Raw genomic sequence first — 20209 nt, forward strand, 5'->3', positions numbered from 1 at the left:
AGATTTCCATTGATGTTTGTTAGGATAGGACAATATTTGGCTGAGATACAACTATTTGAATATCTGGAATCTGAAGGTGCACAAAAAATCTAAATATTGAGAAAATCGCCTTTAAAGTTGTCCAAATGAAGTTCTTAGCAATGCATATATTACTAATCAAAAATTAAGTTAATATATTTACAGTAGGAAATTTACAAGATATTTTGATGGAACATGATCTTTACTTAATATCCTAATGATTTTTGGCATAAAAGAAAAATCTATAATTTTGACCCATACAATGTATTTTTGGCTATTGCTACAAATATATTTTAGACTTAAGACTGGTTTTGTGGTCCAGGGTCACATATTGTTGCTTTTCTAGTGAATTGTGGGTCTCGCTTACTGTAGGCATTTCTTTTATCTGTCTAGCCACTCTCAGAGGTGAATCAGAGAAATATTGAAGATATTGCTTTAGAGTTTATGCCATTCCAGCAAAATAGCTCTGCATCTGTGTTAGCATTGTAGCTAAACTTACCAACCCCAAACCTATGAACAATAGTGTAGGTTTTGATCTGACACGCAATGTATATCAATTCATAAGGATTAACGTTTTAAAACAATTAAAAATGACAGTATTGACCTTTGGTGAATAAAGGAAATGTACACAGGCATATCCACATTAAAAGGTTTAATATCAAGACATTCAGCATACAAAATAACCCAAAGTTTAAACCAACAACATATTGTCAGTGCAGATCAAAAGTATACAAATTATTATTTTTTTCTCATCCTCACATGGCGCAAATTAAATCATGTCAGTATAAATACAGCCACATGTCTGTTAATAAATACATTCAAAACACAGATAACTTAAATCAAATAAATCCTCTGTTAATAAGTTAAAATGCAAAACATATTTTTCATTGTTTCATTTTGGTCATAAATGCATACTAAAGATCGCTTCAAGGCATAAAAGGCCAACCCCTAAAAATGCTACACCTGAAAGCTATCACAATAGTGGTCGTTTATTCTTTTTGCTGTTATTTTTACTGAAAATGCAACCTTTAATACAACATGACATAAAATGTCATGCTAAGACATTTACAGTGGGGCATAATAGCCTTCATATTTTTGAAATATTTAAAAATGATCATCACACAGTGAAATGGTAAAAAAGGATTGTGAAAAAACTGCTACTGACTGACTATATCATGTCTTTGTAAATCAAAACGGAAGAGGATGCAAATAATTGTGTTACCTCCATGTAAAAAAAATCAGAAAGCTTAAAAAAAGCTTTGTCCAGTATGTCACAGAGTGTCATGTAGAATTTACAGTAATTAAGTGCAGATTTTTTTCTGTAATTTCTTTTCATGATTGCCCTGGTGACAAATAGTGAAACATAACTGGAGTACAGAAAGAACAAATTTTAAACTATATAAAAAAAATATATCACGAAACCTCATTAATTGAAAAGAGTGTGCCAAAGCAAAGTACCATAAAAAAATTTTTTTAAATCAAAGTTGTTCAAATGCCAAATGTCACTAAGCTGAGACCTAACTACTCTATTCAAAGCTACCAAATCATTTTGTGCCACTTCAAATGTCAAAGCCATGAAAAGAGCAAAATGTAAGTAATCTAAATAATCAGATGAAAGACAAGATTATGCCTTGTTTAGGATAGATGTATCAATTGATATCCATCTTCAGGGGACAATATGTGACATTCAATTAAAAATGGACAAATATACTGGTAAACCATTAAAACATGGTAAATGTCAGTCATTTTCGTCCTATAAAACAACCTAGACTTGTGGAACCAGCATACAATTTTGCATGATTGTTAATCCTAATCTATCTATCTATCTAGGAAAGAAATTGTTAGCTGGGTGGCCATTTGGCTGCCTTCCAAAAACTGCATTCGTACCAGAGCAAATAAACTATTAACACCTCAAAGTAACACTGCTGTTAATCTTCTTGAACAGTCTTGAACCATTTGTGAATGCTGAATAAAGTCACATGAGGATAACATCATCAATCTTTAAATCCAATCATCATGTTTTGTGCTACTGTAACCGTAAAGCAAAGAAAACTGAAACATTTTTTGGAAATGGCCCTCTGAAATGCTTAAACTAAAGTGAGAGGATGCAGAAAGAAAATGCATATAAATCAAGCTGGGATGGTAATTATTTTTGTTTCCTTTTGCCTATTCCCAGTCAGCTAAAGAGAAGACAATGTGCTTTAAATGGAGATTTATGTGAGTGAAAGTAAACGTTTTCGCTACCGTCAGAGTCTACTTCCTTTAGACATGCGTGTTTCTATCTGAGGTACTCTTCTTCTGAGAGACAGTCCAGGCTCTCGTCATCACTGCCCTCCAGTTCTGGAAGATCTCCCCACAGCAGCAGGTTCTGCCCTATGAAAGAGACAGACTTGTATTATTTATGTTTGAAGCATTTTTAACACATGTCCGAAATGCAATTGTTACACTACCATTCAAAAGTTTTGGGTTCTGTAAGAACCGTTAACAGCCATTACTCCAGTCTTCAGTGTCACATGATCCTTCAGAAATCATTCTAATATGCTGATTTGCTGCTCAAGAACTATTTCTTATTATCAATGTTATAAACTGTTTTGCTGCTTAATATTTTTGTGGAACTGCTTAATATTTTCTGCAGAAAAGTTCAAAAGAACAGCATTTTTTAACTTTCGTTAAAGTAGTTCACTTTTGTAAATACTATAAATTTCTTTAGTCACTTTTGATCAACTTTAAAAAAAATAAATAAAATAACACTTACTGGCCCCAAACTTTTTAACATTAGTGCATGTCTAGTTAAGCTTAATTTTCTCTTAAGTACACAAGAAATGGCTCATACTTGTGAAAAACAGAAGGTGCTTTTTGTCTGGGTTTCAATCAGTCATGATAAAATTATAAAGAATGCAAGTAAGAAGAAAGAACCCAGATGCTACTGCTCTTCAAGCAGAATTATACACATTTGAAGTTTTAAAATTCCATGTCAAAGTCTGTTACAATCTATGGGCGCTTATATAGGATCTTTTTTTGATGGCTATGAGCAGATAATCACTGAAACAAAGGTACGCAAAGGCTGTCTGAACATAAGCAGTGGGCATTGACAGTGTTTTTGCACCAGACGTCTCAAACCTGTTGCATCCAGTCTGTTGATGGTGGACACAGCCTCACTGTTGAACATCCAGAAATGACCATTGTTGCAGGACAGCAAGCAGGGCTTGCATGGGGCCACCACGTGATATCCCACAACATTCCCACTGAATGGGCAGAAAGAGCCAGAGAGACAGTCAAAAACACCTGATTCAAATGCTTTGAGAGACACAATGAAACGGAACAGCAAATGGCTCAGTGTTAACAATGGACTGGACATTACCAAAACACATTTGATGCCAGCCTACGAGTCTAAATGCTGCAGTGTAAATAAAAAAGGATAATATACTACCATTCAAAAGTTTAAGGTTGGTAATATTTTTAATGTGAAATGGTAAAGCTGAATTTTCAGAAGTCATTATTCCAATCTTAAGTGTCCGAAATTATTCTAATATGCTGATTTATTGGTCAATAAACATTTCTTATTATTATCAAAGTAGAAAACTTCTGTGTTGCCTATTTTTTTTTTTTGTGGAAACACTTTTTTCAGGACTTTTTCTGATGAATAGAAGGTAAAATTCTATTTACATGAAATAGAAATATTTTATAATATTATATATAACTTTGTGACTTTTGATACAATTAATGCATCCTTGCTGAACAAAAATATTAATTAAAAAAAAAATCTTACCCAAAATGTTTGAACAATAGTGTATATTAGAATATTTGTTATACATATTTTTTCTGATTCCAAACATTACGAGTAAAAACTAAGTGATAGCAGTGATAGTAATTATAAAGACCTCTTTACCATTTTAAACAAGCAATGTCTCTTAATTTGCATTTGCAGCTTTCAGTGGAATAGCAGCTGGCCACAAAATCAACTGCCCTATATGGGGGAAACAACACAGACTCGTTTATGTTTACCTTAGGCATTAAACATAAAGAATATGATGATCATGATTATATATGTGAAATCTGATCACGGAAGCCTCACCTATTTGGTGGTATGTCGGTTGAGAACAACTCTATTTCCGTGTCAGCCAAAAGTACTGCTTTCATCCCTCTCATACACAGCAGACTGTCACAGTATATACAGTTGACTTGCGTCACACACTTATTCTTGAAATTTGAAGTAGACATTGTTGAGTTGAGATCTTCTCAAATAAAGCTCCTAACAAAACGCCAGGTCCTGTTGTTTTAAAACGATAACAAAGGGTCAGCACCTACAGTGAAGGACACAGCAGATGTTTAACAGTCTGACTGAGACTACCTGCACCTGTCTAGCTAGCTAGCTCTAGCCTGTTTGCACCTGTATTACATTTGCAGTAACTCCCAAGTTAGAGTCTGTTGATCACAAAAACCGAAAAGCCCCTCAAATGAACATTGTGGATATAAATCACAGTAATTCCTGCTCGTTTTACACTTCTGTTAGAATATGGAAAAGCTGTACTTTTCTTATTATTAGACAGCTAGCTAGCTAACTAAAATATGGACTATTATTTTTTATTTATTTTTACTAAGCATGCCATAAAACCATTCTTACCTGGTAACGTTACTGGATATCCGATCGTGCTAGATCTAGGCGGCAGAGAAACACATTGTACTATGGTACAATCTCTCAATAGTTACAGCAAGGCTTAGATTGCTTAGCTACGTTTGTTTACGTCCGCGTCAAAGCGGATATACACTTCCTGAATGATTTTCAAACAGTCCGATCTCTAACGTTGATTGGTTCCAAATTACCATATCTCACACATGATTGGTCAGCTCAAATTCCTTGGGCGATTGGTTGCAGTGACTTTCCGCAAACCACAAACCACTAGGGAGGGGAAGTCTGACTCGATTCTCCAAATCGGTTCTTTTGAACGAGTTGTTTTCAAAAAATACATTGTAGGCACATATTGTTGATTATTACGTTTATTTTGATTAAATATTATTATTAAGGATAACGCAATGCGTTCCAGTTCGGACCACTAGGGAGGGGAAGTCTGACTCGATTCTCCAAATCGGTTCTTTTGAACGAGTTGTTTTCAAAAAACTGGTTCAAAAGCGGTTCTGTGATTCTATCATCATCACGTGGTCCGTGACATCCCATTGTGGTAGATTGCATGTCCCAAAAATGCCATTTGTAGGCACATATTGTTGATTATTACGTTTATTTTGATTAAATATTATTATTAAGGATAACGCAATGCGTTCCAGTTCGGTTTGTTGCAGCAAGTCTGCTCATAAAATCACAAAGTAACTAAAACCTCAAACAAAAATGATTCATTAAGACATTTCGCTTTGAGCGAGGATACACAAGTGCATTTTTCTCACATCCGACGAGTGTACAAATTCTCATCTCCTTTTAAGCAAAACATAATTTTCACTTCACTTGTTATAAACGAAGAATGGTTCAGACCGGGTTTGTGAACCGATTCAACTGATTCAATGAAAAGATCCGACTCGCAAGGATTCATTCACGACTCAGACATCGCTAGAAAAAAAGAGAACTGCAAGAAAAAAATGCATCTACAAAAATAATTTCTGATGATTATTACATTTTTATCATGAAGACAAGGACGACATAAATTAAAAGGAAAAAATAAACCAACAGTAAAAAAGGATTTAAAATGGCAGTTTAAAGTGATTTAATTCACTCAAGCCTTTAAAATATCCGGCATGCAATGGTCTTATGAGATAGGCCTAAAATAGTATTAATGCCTCAGAAATCTATCTTTTGGCAATTTGATAGATTCATGTCGTGTTCGTGTGACCATTGTGACCAATGACAATAGAAGGGGGGTTGTTCTTTCTCTTCCATGAAAAGAGGCGGGGTTTGAGTTTGGGAAAATTCAGAGAAGAGCGTAAGAGTAAGTCTTGAGGGAGAAATCTGGTAAATGAAACTCGATTTTAAACATGGAAATCGCCTTTTAAGGTAAGTGGCTGAAAGATTCAATTGAACAGTAGATGATGGGGTGCGTTAGGCACGAGAAACCTCTGCAATCGTCCGGATGAAACGCAGGAATCTCCATAAAGAGAGCCCTGAACTATTCAGAGTCACCAGGGGCCTCTGCTTTTCACATCACGTTACTCGACAAACTCCCTCTTGTTGCTCATAGCCACTTTTCATTTTAGGACTGGTGATTTATAGTCCCCAACGACCCTGCAGTCTTCAAGATTGGCAGCCTCTGTTTAAAAGCATTTTACAATTTATGACAGCGTTACAGTACTCTTTAACCTCTACTTTTCTATGTGTCCAATAGACTGGACACATTTGTTTTAGGGTTTTCTTATCCTATGGCAACAGTTATGTTGTCAGGATTGGACATTTGAGTTTTCTTTGACCATCTTAGATATAAAATCATAATTGGCAGCATTTCAGAATGATTCTCCACACTTTGGGTTGAAATGATGTGTTTTTTAATTGAAGCCATATCGTTATGTATCAAGTATCTTTGAGGAATGTTAGAAGTGTCAGAAAATAATCTCAATACAATTTACCACTACTTACTCATGCAAATGACAAAAACTGACTACTCCGTATATTACACGTGCATTATTAAAGATTTCATAAACCAGTTTTTCATGCAGTAGACACCGATTGTTATGCTTGTTTTTATCACGGAGTACTAAATATTGTCAAATACCATAATAATATCAGTTTTCGTGTCCACATTAGGCGTCATATTATATTTTTCATACCTAAACATTGTAAAGAGGTGCTTTGATGAGGTTGAACGTCTGTTTTAAACAAATGAAAGAAAGCGAAAACAGTTTGAGGAAGTTTACTGGAAGGAAGTAGCCTTTAGAAATCTGATCCAGTGAACTTTTCTCTGCCCTGATTGTTTGTGTGCAGTGTGATGCTGGGAATCCATGCCTTCAGCCTGCCCCGAGAAGACTAGCCTCACTCACGTCTGGCCGCTGGAGGAAGGCTGGAACTTTTGAAGGCGCTGCGTCTGGTCGCTCGTATCCGGTGTGAGTGAACGGTGGGATGAAACTCTTCTTGTTTGCTTCATTCCTCGCGTGCTGTCACGGACATATTCGACCTAGGAAGCCAACGGCAGCTCCAGCTAATAATGCGGCGTGATTGATCATCGGCAGGAGACCATACCCATCCACTCCTTTCCATTCCTACAAAATCACTGGATATCTGTGGACGAAGTGCGGGCGAAGAGGCGTTTGTTCCGCGGTGTTTCTCGCTGTGACAGGACTTATTTCGTTTAGATCAATATGACGTCCCCGGCTAAATTCCGAAAGGACAAGGAGATTATAGCTGAATATGAAACGCAAGTTAAAGGTAAGTGAATTGTGTCGCTAATGTGTTTTCCTACACGGCTAGTCGGCTACCATTGTGTTTCTTGTTGGATAGGTTACAGTGTACGTGTATGAGTGCAAGTGGTGCAAACGCAGTCGTATTACCGAAGAAAAACGCTATTTATTGGACTATGTGAGAAACAATGCTAGCTCTTCTCCACATGTGGCAATGTGTCCAAACGGAATGATAGATGTGCGGTCGGTCGGTCAGTCAGTCGCCTGTGTGAGAAGCGATATTGTCAATAGATACTAACTCAAACTGGGTTTTGCTATTAAATATGTTATTTATGTGACGTTTGTGCTGTTTTTCTGTATTAATCCCTTCAGTCAGCGTGTGTATGTTGTACGTATAGACAAGGCAGGGCGTTTTCTTTTGCCCTGCGTGTCTCTGTGCGAGCTGGTGTGGTGCTGTGTTCAACCTATTGATTTTTGAAACATGTCAGGTTGGCTGACATAGATGTTTTACAGCAGGTCAGGGACTTAAGCAACACGTTTAAAGCCGTTTTGAATTGTATCTGACGGAAAACTGTTGTGCCTTGGCTCCTACTGAAGTAACGTTAAAGGTGTGATGCTCGGTGACAGTTCGGTTATGGATGTAACCTCATTAATGTTGTTCATACTGCGCTGTGGTGACCGTTTTAAAGGGTTAGTCTGAAGGCTTAGAGAATGTTTTCTCGTATTCTGAGTAGTAATGTAGTATTTCATGAAGTAATTGTAACAATACACCGCGCTTGTTTCTTGTGTGTGTGTGTGTGTAAGCAACGCGTTTTTTTTCTCACTGGAGGGGTTCCGTTCCCATAGAAACATCTGTCTGATGGGGCAAAACTAAGCTGTGTTTAACTGAAAGACGAATTGAATGATTCACTTCATTAGTGAAGCTCGCTATCACGTTATTCACGCCGTTATGTGTGCCTGCTCTATTGTGCATTTGCCCGGTCACTGGCACTTTGAGTTGAGCAACTGATGAGCCCTGCCTGTTGCTGCTAAGTGTGGGGAAAAGCTCCTTTAATGAGAGCCAGTGAGTTTCTCATCTATGGGAGTTTTCATTCAAGTAGGTCATTGTGACATAAATATCGCCAAACAGAGCATGGACCTGGTTTAGGGTGTTTAAATGTAAGTTTTGGATGGAAATATAGCTAAAACAGTTCAAACTAGCCTAAGCTGGTATGATGGTTTTAGCTAGTGTCCCAGCCTGGATTTTGGCTGGTTTTAAAGGGGGTTTGGTCAGCTTTTCAGGTAATCAGGCTGGAGACCATCTTAAACCAGCTAAGACCAGCCAGCCATCTTAGCTGTTTGTTTGTTTAGTTCAATAAATGTTTGTATATATGGTTATGATTTTACATTGTTGTGATTTTTAAGTAGAAAGTGTATTTTAGTAGAGTTGTTTTAATGGTTGTAATTTGCTCCAGTACCTATGCTATGATCATTGAATACAAGTAAATATGGACGTTTTAGAGAATTAAAAAAATAGTGATTTCCATGCCAAAAGTAATGGAAAGTAATTAAATCTTATTAAGCCATTAAAAAAATCATTACAATTACCAAATATAAATTCTTATAGCTATGCTTAGCTCACTGGTTTTCAACAGAGGGAGCCAGGGCCCACTAGACGGTTGCAATATCATGAAAAAAACCTAGCATAATTAAAATAATCACTAAATTATTATTTCATACATCATTCATTTTCAATGTGAGCTGCCATCTTTATAAAAAAATATTTTAAAAATCTATTCCACTAATCACAAATGGCTGGAAAAGTGATGGAAATTCATTAGTCCCTTAATGGATGACCTGGTTGTCAATAGTGACTGTTGCCATTTTTTTATCAGCCTTTAAGTTGTTAAATTTACATCATTTTTATTTAGTGTCTTTTACAGATGAACTGCAGAATTGAATAATAATTGCATTCACATCCCTGAGAAATGTTATCCCCAGCACATTGATGCTTTCATGCTAAGAGAGACTGTTTCAGTTTATAAAGTAAATGTAAAGCTATAAACCTGATATTCATTTTGACTATTGTTCCTCCTCCAGCTCCTCTCTATGGATGCTGTGTCATATCACTTTCTCTTGCCAATTTGAACCTCCAGCCTCCCCCACAAGCAAATCCCTATTACTCTGCCATTTCTGAACGAAAAAATGCTTGTGGATCAGTTTGCTCAAATATCTTGAGATGACAGGATCTGGAAAGAAACAATAATAGGAATGATTTCTTCTCTCAGGAATTGCAAGGCGCACACTGAAAAATGGCCTAGATTTCGAAAGCAGCCTTGCCTAGTGAAACATCGCTGATTTGGCTAAATAATCTGTCATGAATTAGTGGCAGAAGAGGAAGCAGTAATTGCTTGGTGATCTATTTCTGTGCTGAGGCAACCAGACATGAGGAGAAAATCTGAAACTGGAGAAGTCGGAGAGAGACACACATCAAAGCTGCATACATTTCTAACTGGATTATCATTGATTAACATCAGCTTGATGCGGAACATAGAGTTTTTCCATCAAAATCATGTTCTTATTCTCAGTGCCCTGGAGTTGGTGCTATAAGCTATTAAAATCCAATAAATACAGGCTTCAGGCAAACAGTATCTCAACGATCTGACTCTTTTCTGCAAATCTCAATACCTTGGGTTCTCCATTCCGATTTTTTATAAAGGAATCACAAATGAAACCAACTCAAAGGCTCACTTATGGCTCAGGTAAGAGCTTCTCTTACCTGAAAGAACTGAAGGAGATGGAAGACTGGGCTTGACGTTTCCAAGGATTGGCAGGAAATGTACAACTGTTTTTTACCACGGCTGTTTGGAAGGATTAGATAATGTAGGTATAATCCTTCAGACATGGGAAGTGAGCCTGTCAAGCATTTGCAAAGTGAATATGTATATAAGAGCTTTCTGAAGCTGTGGGAAACAAAATGATTGACTGCTCTAATTGGCATCAGTTGTAAAAAAAAAAAAGCCTGGAAGATGCTTTGCCCCTCTTTATGTGCTGTGCCTGATGTATTTTTAACAATGGAAAAAGAACCAGAAGCATTTGGAGAGATTGTTTTAATGAAGATTTAAAGATGGACATTTCCATTAGTTCCTGTAATTTAGAGATGGCAGAGAAACCGTATCGTGCAAATGGATTAGAACAGGCCATTTTTGTAGATTTGTTGATTTTAATAGTAACTTGACACCTATGTATGTAGGTCACTGTTGAATTCTGTTTGAAGTGCTGATGGTGTTTTGGGGGGAGGGTGCAAAAGCCTACTAACATTTTCTTTCTCAACATATTTCGGCCGAGTTCCTCACATTTCCCTGCTTGAATGTCAGTAATCACTGCGTTCATCCAGTTTCACAGCACGTAAGGCCCAAAACAGACCGTTGCTTTTGATCAGTTTCAAACTATATTCTGGTTTTCATTCTCTGTATTCTTGATCTCACTCTTTGACTGCTCATTTCTAATTCTGCAGCAGCATGTGTTTCTGCTGACAAGCGAAATAGTGGAGTCTTCACTACCCAAGCAGCTGTTATTTGGCTTTATCTGGCAAAAAGAGATGGAATGAGAAAACCTTCACTTGGTTTCATTAACAGCGGTTTGGTGTTTTCACACATCTGATGCTTTGAGCAGACAGAGTGATATTGATTGTTTGAGGAGAGTGAAAGTTTCAGAGGCTGATCCAATGAGAGACATCATGACGTGTGAACATTAGTGATCTATATATAGACCAAGCTGATTAATTGGCTGATATTTGATGTTCAGAGATTGTCAGCATTGGTTGTGCAATGTCCCTGTTTATAAATAATAAGTAAATCATTTCTTGGACAAATGAGAGAGTTAAAAAAAAAAAAGTAAATCTTATCAATGAAGTAAAAAAAATAATAAATACAGATTTTTATATGACTACAGGGATAGAATTGGTTGGATAACTAGGCCTAGTTAGCCACTGTTACCCCTATGATCTACTTGTGATACCTATTATACATCAACTCTATACTGGCTTTTGTCCATTTTGGTTAGATATTGTTTTGAAGGATGTGTTTAAATGGCATTGCTTGTTAGTGGTCACTCCAAAGTTATGGCTTGGTTGGTTTTTAAAAAACAACCCATCCAACCCATCCCAATATGTTCAGTTAATCTGCGAGGTCGATGATGAGAAAGTCTTTAAGGTTTACGGCTCTGCATCAGCCTTTGTTTACCCATGCTGCAGCTGCAATTAATCGTTACTTTTCCACTAATCTCTTCTTGTCCTTTTTAATACCCTTCCCATAATGAGCGTTCCTCAATTAGAACTGGCCAGCATTGATCCGTGGGTCCTGCTCCAGCCAAGACGCTCCACTTTAGCACTTAATGAGTCCGTGGAATGGATGGTGTGCCCGGTATGGTGCTAGAATATACAGTATGCAAATGTTCTTTATGTGGAAATGCTGACTTGATCTGAAATAATCTTCCCCAGGAAGGATGTTTGTTTAAGGAAGAAGGGGAGAGGAAGGAGGGGGAGACAGTGCACAACACACATGTATTGTTGCTATTGTGTGCTTTTGAATTGGAAACTCACCCCCGATTTCTGGACTTCCTGTCAGAGAACCAGCCCTGAGGGATTTATCCTGGATCAGGGTGAAGGTCTCTGCTGTAATCAGGATACCTTGTTGATTTGGTCCAGATCTAAGTTTTTATCATTTATTTGATTAACAGTGGAGGCCAAACTCTATCTGTAAGAGAGACATCTCATTCTTGTAGGAATTGGTCTTTGCAGCTTTTCTCATACCATTGTAGTTGTTCTCACACTTGCATTCACTTTAGAGAGCTCTTTAACCAATTAATCATCTGTGTTTCCAACATCTGTTATGTACTAAATGCCTCAGATGCAGGAGAACTTTTTGGTTCCCTCAGTTCACCAATAGACAGACACACGGCGTAATGTTTGTGGACACAACATAAAGGTCATAATTGACAACAGATGCCCGATCCCTCTGGATGCGCACGACTAGATGTACAAAACTGTTACCTGACATAGAATAGGAAGGAAAGAGACCAAAATCACACCCCTCAAAACTCCATTATACTGTTTGCACTGCATCAGCATAATTTACTGTGGAAATGAAAATGCCTGGATCGACTTTCTGTTCCCTCTAATTAATCTCCCGCTGTGCTTCACAACAAATGAACACGTGAATCCCAATCCAAATTTTAAAACTGCCAAACTGGATCACAAGCATAGGGATGAAGATCAAGGGGAGATGGATGCTCAGTTTACCTGCCATCATGAACCTGCTTCTGCTTGCAAACATCCTCAGGGATCAGCTATTTCCAAACCACCTTCCTTTTTATTTTTCTATATATTAGCAAGCATGCAATTCATGCACACATGCTCATTTCCATGGCCTGATGGCATTTCATCTCCCTGATGGGTAATGCTGGACTAAATAATGTGATTTCTCTGTCAGTCCATGCTAAATGTCCTGAAGTCCAGCAGACCTTCAAACAGGCACGGTAAAGTCATCGAGCACTTTCCCGGCGTTCAGCCATGGGAAGGTGTGGGGGAGGGGTGGAGAGAGCCTGCGAAGAGGAAAACCATTTACATTCTGTCTTCCATCTACTTCTTTATCAGACTGAAATGGCCAGTCTTGGTTTTAGTGGACTTTTGCATTCTGCATGGCAGTAGAACACATGCCAGTCAGTGACGTCAAAACAGACTGTGAGGTTAATACTAAGACCCGGAACAGTCATTTTTACACAGTCATTTAAAAAAATTTAAAGAGCAGATCAAACGAAAGAGGTCAGAGTGCACACTTTGGATATACTTCCTTATGTTCCGGCTGTTCTGATTGGAGGATACCAGACAGGAAGGGGCTTACCTTTTAAGAAGTGCTAATTATGGCTTGCTTGTCACATACATAGCTGTTTTCCATTAGTTCCTCCTTTGAGGTTGTTGGATTTCCACAAGGAAGAGTCTTGGGGCAAATAATTCAAGTATGCACCCATAAATGTTAGTATTGAAATGATTTAAGAATTGTTGCACACAGAATTGTTGAATGTGGTGCAACATCATGCAACATCATCTGAATGGTTGCTTATTGATAGTCCAAAAAAAAAAAGTATGTTGAAGCACCAAACCGAAGTACAAATTGCTTGATAAAGTGGTTTGGACATTATTTGTATATTATTATTTGCAAATGAAGGTTAAGTGTGCAATTTTTGTGCAACTAAGGGCAACCCCATAGTTGTGCAAAATTGCACACTTAAGGAGCGGTTTACTGAAAAATAATGACATCTTTTACACTATTTTCTTTTGAAACCCATGACTTTTTTCTTAGTGTATTTCTTATGCAAAGCTATTACTTGGCTTCAGAACATATGGAATATAGTTAATGAATCATATGGGCCATTTATATGCATATGGGCCACTTTATTTTTTATATTTAGCAGTAGTTGATTATTGAATACACTTATGATGCTTTTATTGTGCTTGTTTATTGTTTTGTTTTTCTGAGTTGGTCCCCATTCACTGTCATTATACAAACATCTTTTTTTGTGTGTTCCACTTTTTTTTGGGTGAACTCTGCCTTTAAGATGACTGTCTTTAGCTCTTTGTCAGCTTGAGCAGTGACTCAGTTTGAATGAATCTAGTGGTATTTATGCTGATATTTGCATACTGCCAACGGACTCATTCCTCCATCAGCTTGTCCGCTATGCAAAATTCGAATGGCAGCTCAACGCAACGCACCTTGTCAACATCTTCTCTTTGACTCTGTGGAGTGTCTCTGAGAAAAGAAGTTACTAAAATGAGGAAGCATTTTCTACTCGGTTTTTCCCAAAGGATGTTTCAGTTCCTCCGCTCATTTAAGCGCGGCCGCTGTGAGAACAAAGTCCACGTCTCGCACGGCAACAGACCTGAGACCTGTAGGAATGTGCAACATGAGTCAGGATCACCGTCTTTGGAGAGGACCGGTGTCTTTTCTTTCTCCTTCTCCTTTCTTTCCAGATCTGCTGTAGTTCTGGACTAACAATAAGAGCATTGTGTAGAACTGCAGGACCAAAGCGGTCTCTGTTCTTCTATTGTTCTTTTTTCTTGGCCTGCTCACTCCTACTTTTCTCGCAACTCCTGAAATGACGGTTTGTCAGTCAGGATGAAATATGACGCATTGTTTTTTGGTGTTTTCCTCCCCCTCCGCTTCACCCTTCTTAACCAGACTTTTAATAATTGCAAACACATGACGTTTTAACACATGGTTGACCACACACTTGGGCATGTTGTTTTCTGCTTTGTATTAATTTCCATATGGCGTACTTCAGTGTAGAGACAGTTTAATGAGAGACCACAGGCTATATTGCCTGTGTAATAATTATATTATATATTGTATATCCACGTCTTGGCTCTGCATTGCTTGTAAATATGATCCAAAATGTATAAAGACTTGGACTACAAGACTGATAAAAACTTTTCAGGTTTAGAATAAGCGAGGAGCTATAAAAAAGCCTTGTACATCAACAAAAGCATATTCATATCCTCAATTTAAAAGTCAATAAATAAAGGGCAGCAGTTCCTCTAAATAAACCCAGCCTAAATGAAAAACAATTGAAACTGAGGTATTGGATGTCTGAGAAGTCCCTTGGGTCAGGAGAGGAAACAGATTTTTTCTTTGTGTTAAGGCCTGCTTTGTTTCCTGCCTCTGTTAGGCCGGTTCTTGATTACAGTTACTGACTGCTACGTGGCTTTCTGGCTCACTTCCTTACTCGACATCCAGCTGGATACTGTTTTAATCCACCTTGGTTTATAGTTAATGGTTTAAACAATGGTGAGCTGTGAAATTGAGTTAGTAAAGAATACAGAATTGTGGGATTGTGTGAAGAATGATGTAACATCTACCATCCTCAGCATTCACTCTCAAATGTCTTGTTGTTGACAATTTCTTTTTGCTGTAGACTGGAAAAAGTATTGGCTGCCAAAAACAAGACACCTACCTTCATCTTTTGTAAATTTATGGGTGTAAGAATGATATTAGGTGTGTCTCTTTTCAGCATAATTAAACTTTGCCTTCATCTCAGTACCACAGACATGGTTTTCCTCCAAACCAAAATTTTTGTAGGTATCTATTTTCCTGTCAACTCTGATCACGAATGTTTGACAAGTAGAATATCTTCTCCCCAAGATTGAACATTTATCTCACTGTTCTTTACCACATGAGTCTTCTCTGTGCCTTTTACATCATTCACATCATTTCATTTTAGATTGAACGTTTTTTAATGATATAGCTATTACTAACCACGAGAGTTGAGTGCATGCTTTAAGGGGGAGTCTGTATGGTTGTCATTCCTTTCCTGAGTGCTTAGCCTTAGGGACACAATACCATTTGTTTATTTATTTCATTATTTATCTGTTTATTTTTCTTATTTGTCTCATTTATCTGTTTATTTTTCTTTTCCATTGTTTAAATTTTCTTATTCATTTGTTTGTTTATTTTAATTAATTTTTTACATTTAGCAGTAGTTGATTATTGAAAAAACTGGCCAGTAATGGGTTTTTATTTGCTATTTTTAGATTATTATTATTATTATTTTTTTTTTAGATATTTAGATCAAATCTGACACTTTTATTTTAAGATATATCTCAGCCAGAATTTTTATATTATGTATTTCTACTTTGTTTACAGTATAACTGCTCAAGCAGACAAGCTCTTTTTGGCTGTAAATGAAGAATATTGGCGGAGATACAGACCTAATCATTAGCCCAAATCCACACCACAGAATACAGTCATCAGGTATAAGATATCAGCAGGATTTTCAGCATTGGAAATGAGGTGCTACACTGCACCATTGCCATGAGCCGTGCAGCAGGGACAAGGCTTGTCTGACTGGGTCACACTTCTACTAATGCTTTTTTAATGAAGCAATTCATCACTGATCTTTGTTTTTCTCTTAATATGTGGTCTCTCTTTGTTCCCCCCTCCACAAACATGCTCAGGTTTGCACTGATCTGATGTTGGGGGAGAGGAGATGAGCCAAATGTATGCCTCATCTGTATTCTGATGTGCTAGCACAAATGACTTGGAGCCATTTTAGGTGTACCAAAGTATCAAAGCATTTTTCAGTTAGATTTTTTTCTATACGCACCATGTGAGCGTAGGCTCAAAGAACCGAATTCCTCCTCCTCATGAGCCCAGCTTTGCTTTGAACTTCAGATAATGTAGCTACGCAACGGTATGCCCACAATTAGGGGTTCTCCGATCAGGATTTTTGAGGCCGATCACCGATCACACACTGTAAAAAATGACCGTGAATTTAACGGTAAAAGACTGTAAAAATGCTACAGTAAAAACCTGTTAAATGGTTAACGGTAAATTCCCCTACTATATACAGTGAAAAACTGTATTGGACATTTCATGTATTGGACATAAATTTTATGGTAGTATACCATTTTTGGAAGTGAAAAATACCGTATAATTTACAGTGAATAACTGTAAATTGACATTCCCAGAATTCCCTGTTACATTTCAAATTTGATGTTTTTTGTTGTTGAAATAACTATGTTTTTTCTTAGTTTTTTCTTATCAGTTTTGTATATTAGGGTTTTATGTTACACCTAACGTTGTTAAATGAATGTTTATTGCATTATTTCAGTTTCATGTGTGTTACCATGATGGTGTTTGGTGTTTGTGTGAATGACACTGTGCACCTTCTATATATGTTATTATCTAAAAGCTGCTTGTGATGGGCTTTGGTTCATCATGTGACTTTCTCATCACCACCTGCATTTGGTGGTTATCAGTGCATTACAAAGATACAAAACAGATTTCAGTACTTCAATAGGTTGGTATATTATATCAGTTAATGAAATTATGGTATTTAAGTTAAAACCGTAAAACCTAAAACATTGCTACCGTATTTTTTACGGTGAAATTCCGGCAACCACAGCTGCCGGTGTTTTACCGTAAATTGTACAGATTTTTTTTTTACAGTGCAGAAAGCAGTGTCTGCCGATACCGATCTTTTTAAAGCCTTCTTTTTATAATTTATAACTATTTATAGTGATACTCCAATCAGGATTTTTAATCATTTATTCAGGGCCTGAATTTCATTTTTGAAAATGGGGGGAATTCCCCTCTTAGGTGACTCTTGTGAGGGGGGAAGCAGCACTGACTGCTTTCACACAGAACCCAGGAGTCCACTACTGATCCATGGCTGTTTACCACAAACACAACATTTATCCAATATTTTGATTTCAAATCCAAACATTGTCACTGAAAATGCTTTTTCAGCGTTGCAATTCTTTTTTTTACACAGTACAGTAATACAATCTTTAACAAACAGACATGTTTAAACACAATAAATATAAGCAACACATTATTCAATGCTTTTTACTTTTGCATTTACTTCTAGATTTATATATTAAGTTGCTCAGCCAAGTGGCAAAACATTTAAACTACTTTTCTTATGTTATCACAAACTTACCATTGACAGAAATAGACAGCTCTACTGCCTTTTCTTTTGCATTTAAATAGAGATGCACCGATCGATCAGCCAGGGATCGGAATTGGCCGATTTTCCTCGTGATCGGTCCGGATCGGTGATCGGCCGGTCAGTCTCACTTCTTTCCGATTTCGAGCCGATCCGTTTTGTTACCAGCGGTACAGGCAATAACGTCTGCCAGTTAGACACAGTCAGTTTTGGAACATTAGACTGTGTGGAAACGATCTCTGCACTGCTGCAGACGCGCTTATAGACTTTCTTATAGAGCATAATATATAAAATCTATATTTTATGGTATATATTTTCAATATATTTTTCATTGTTAAATGTTTTTTATCATGAATTGTTACTTCATAAATGATATCTCATATTGTGTGTATTGATTGATTGATTGATTTTTACATGAATAATACAAATTTATGGTAAATGACTTAAGGTTTTATTTTCAAGAACTTCATTATTTTACTGAGATTTTTTTTCTTTATGATGATTACCTGTTGCAGACTTCAGTGTTGTAGTGTGCGTTTGGCAGGAAAGAAAAATAAATACACATTAACTTCACTATCTGTGGACTGAGCCATTGAGTGGATGCATACACTGAAACCAACATTGTGTGTTTTGGAATACCCACAGACCCTTGATGAGCAACCCTTGGAGGTTCCTGTGAGTCGGGGACAGGCGGATCTCAGCCCGCCGTGGGCTTTCTAGACTCTAACTTTGTTTTACTCAAGCCAGATGTCCGCTCACCCTGCACATGACTCCATAATGAGAGCCAAACCTGAGACTATCATTCCTTTGCTTCATGCACAGTCTGTTTTGCACAATATTCCTCCTTACATAATAATTTACTGGCTTATTTTAAAGGATGGAGGAGGTTGTGCTCCTTTGAAGTGTTCGCACAGCCCCACTGTGTGCTGGTACTTGTTTTTGACTTCTATCCAGCTTATACATTGACTGCACGTCTGCTTCAATTAATATACACCCAGAGATGATAATTAAACCGAGATAAAACTCCAGGGTGTGCTGCAAATGTTTAACATTTTATTGCTCCAGAATTGTATTGCCCATTAGTGTGTTTTGCATATTTTGACGCGTCTTGAAATATTCCTGTGTAGCATAAAGTTTGCATGGTGTAACTGCTAAATACATATACAGTTACAAGAAAATTATGGGTTATGCAACTATACGTGTATAAACACGTCCTGCTGCAAACAAGCAGAGAAATAACATACATGAAAAGCAACAGTTTGTTCAGTGACCTAAAATCAGCATTATGTGGTAACATCTTGGTGAACTGGTTTTATTCAAGAAAAAATATTGCTTAATACGACTGAATTAACCTGTTAAACCAATGAAAATTATTTTAGGGGTCAGATAAGGTAAAATATAGTAATATTTTCACAGACTTCCTACTTGCCAAATAGGTTTTTATTTTTTTATTTTATTTTTTTTTGTTAAACAATGTTTTACTTCTGGCTTTTTATAAGAAAAAAAATGGATATATATTTATAGGCCTATATATATTAATCTGTCATATGCTGCCTGCCAGCCAAGTTATTTAGAGTTTCCTTTCAGATGCACTCAAATGCACTAATCTGAATTATTGACATTGTCATGTACATTTTTGTTGCTGCTGTTTTACTAGGGAGAATAGTTCAGAGTTAAGCAGTTCGTAAATACTGCAATCCCTGACCACAGCGCTCTCACCATGAAACAGTCACAAATGCCAGTGTGGTCAATGATCAAATATAAATCTGTTGGAAAACAGTGGGCCTCTACAGTTTTTCCTCTAAGTGGCAGTTTAGTGTGATTTTTCTAGCCTCTTATCTTTATATGTTGGTTTCCTATGGTTACTTTTTGGTACTTTGAGTGCCAGCTGACATCCTTCATCGACAATATGATTACATTTGATAATTCTGACATGATTTGAAGGCATCATTAAACACAGAAAGACTTTAAAGGTGATCCGTGACGCTTGCATGAAGATTTGAACAAATCCACCCTTCTGTAAGCAGTCGTCAGTCACTCATTTCCTGATGTCCAATGCGCGCTGATTATGTTTTCAGATTATGAGCATACGTTCCATAAATGTTTCACACCTCAGAAACATTATAGGCATACACTAGTGCTCAGACATAAACTTATAAGCTCATGTGCTTATGTTAAGCCTATTCCGCAACAACTCATGGCACCCAAACTCTCACATGCGCTTACACTGCCTTTCCACATATGTAAACATGTGCTCTGTCTATGTCTTTCCTTGTATTTTTCTCTCTCTCTCCATGAGTCCGTTTTACCCCGTCACTTTACAAAGGCCCCATTGGAGTAGGAGGTAATTATTCTTGACACTAAGGTGGCCCGG

The 20209-nt window shown here is 37.2% G+C and overlaps 1 protein-coding gene and 1 long non-coding RNA gene across 5 annotated transcripts; one reads left to right on the forward strand and one right to left on the reverse strand.

The window, feature by feature from the left end:
* Nucleotides 1-766: 766 nt before the first annotated feature.
* Nucleotides 767-4790, reverse strand: LOC107548849 (protein FAM72A-like). 4 transcript variants are annotated; one of them, XM_016229794.1, is made up of 6 exons: nucleotides 4643-4790; nucleotides 4094-4288; nucleotides 3908-3985; nucleotides 3139-3263; nucleotides 2263-2391; nucleotides 767-2055 (listed from the first exon to the last, which is right to left on the reverse strand). In XM_016229794.1, exons 2-5 carry the CDS (start codon nucleotides 4237-4239, stop codon nucleotides 2297-2299), a joined length of 444 nt encoding a protein of 147 aa, XP_016085280.1. In that variant the 5' UTR covers nucleotides 4240-4288; nucleotides 4643-4790; the 3' UTR covers nucleotides 767-2055; nucleotides 2263-2296. The 4 variants fall into 4 exon arrangements, with proteins under 4 accessions (XP_016085280.1, XP_016085198.1, XP_016085349.1 ...); XM_016229712.1 differs by having other exon boundaries at nucleotides 767-2391; XM_016229863.1 differs by having other exon boundaries at nucleotides 767-2391; nucleotides 4094-4322.
* A 1064-nt stretch (nucleotides 4791-5854) lies between these two features.
* LOC107549085 (uncharacterized) lies at nucleotides 5855-18829 on the forward strand. Its single transcript, XR_001604531.1, has 3 exons — nucleotides 5855-6019; nucleotides 6941-7381; nucleotides 18481-18829. It is a non-coding gene; the product is annotated as an uncharacterized lncRNA (long non-coding RNA).
* Nucleotides 18830-20209: the final 1380 nt, after the last annotated feature.

This window comes from Sinocyclocheilus grahami, unplaced genomic scaffold (assembly GCF_001515645.1).
Source record: "Sinocyclocheilus grahami isolate Dianchi unplaced genomic scaffold, SAMN03320097.WGS_v1.1 scaffold2.1, whole genome shotgun sequence".
Lineage (NCBI taxonomy): Eukaryota > Metazoa > Chordata > Actinopteri > Cypriniformes > Cyprinidae > Sinocyclocheilus > Sinocyclocheilus grahami.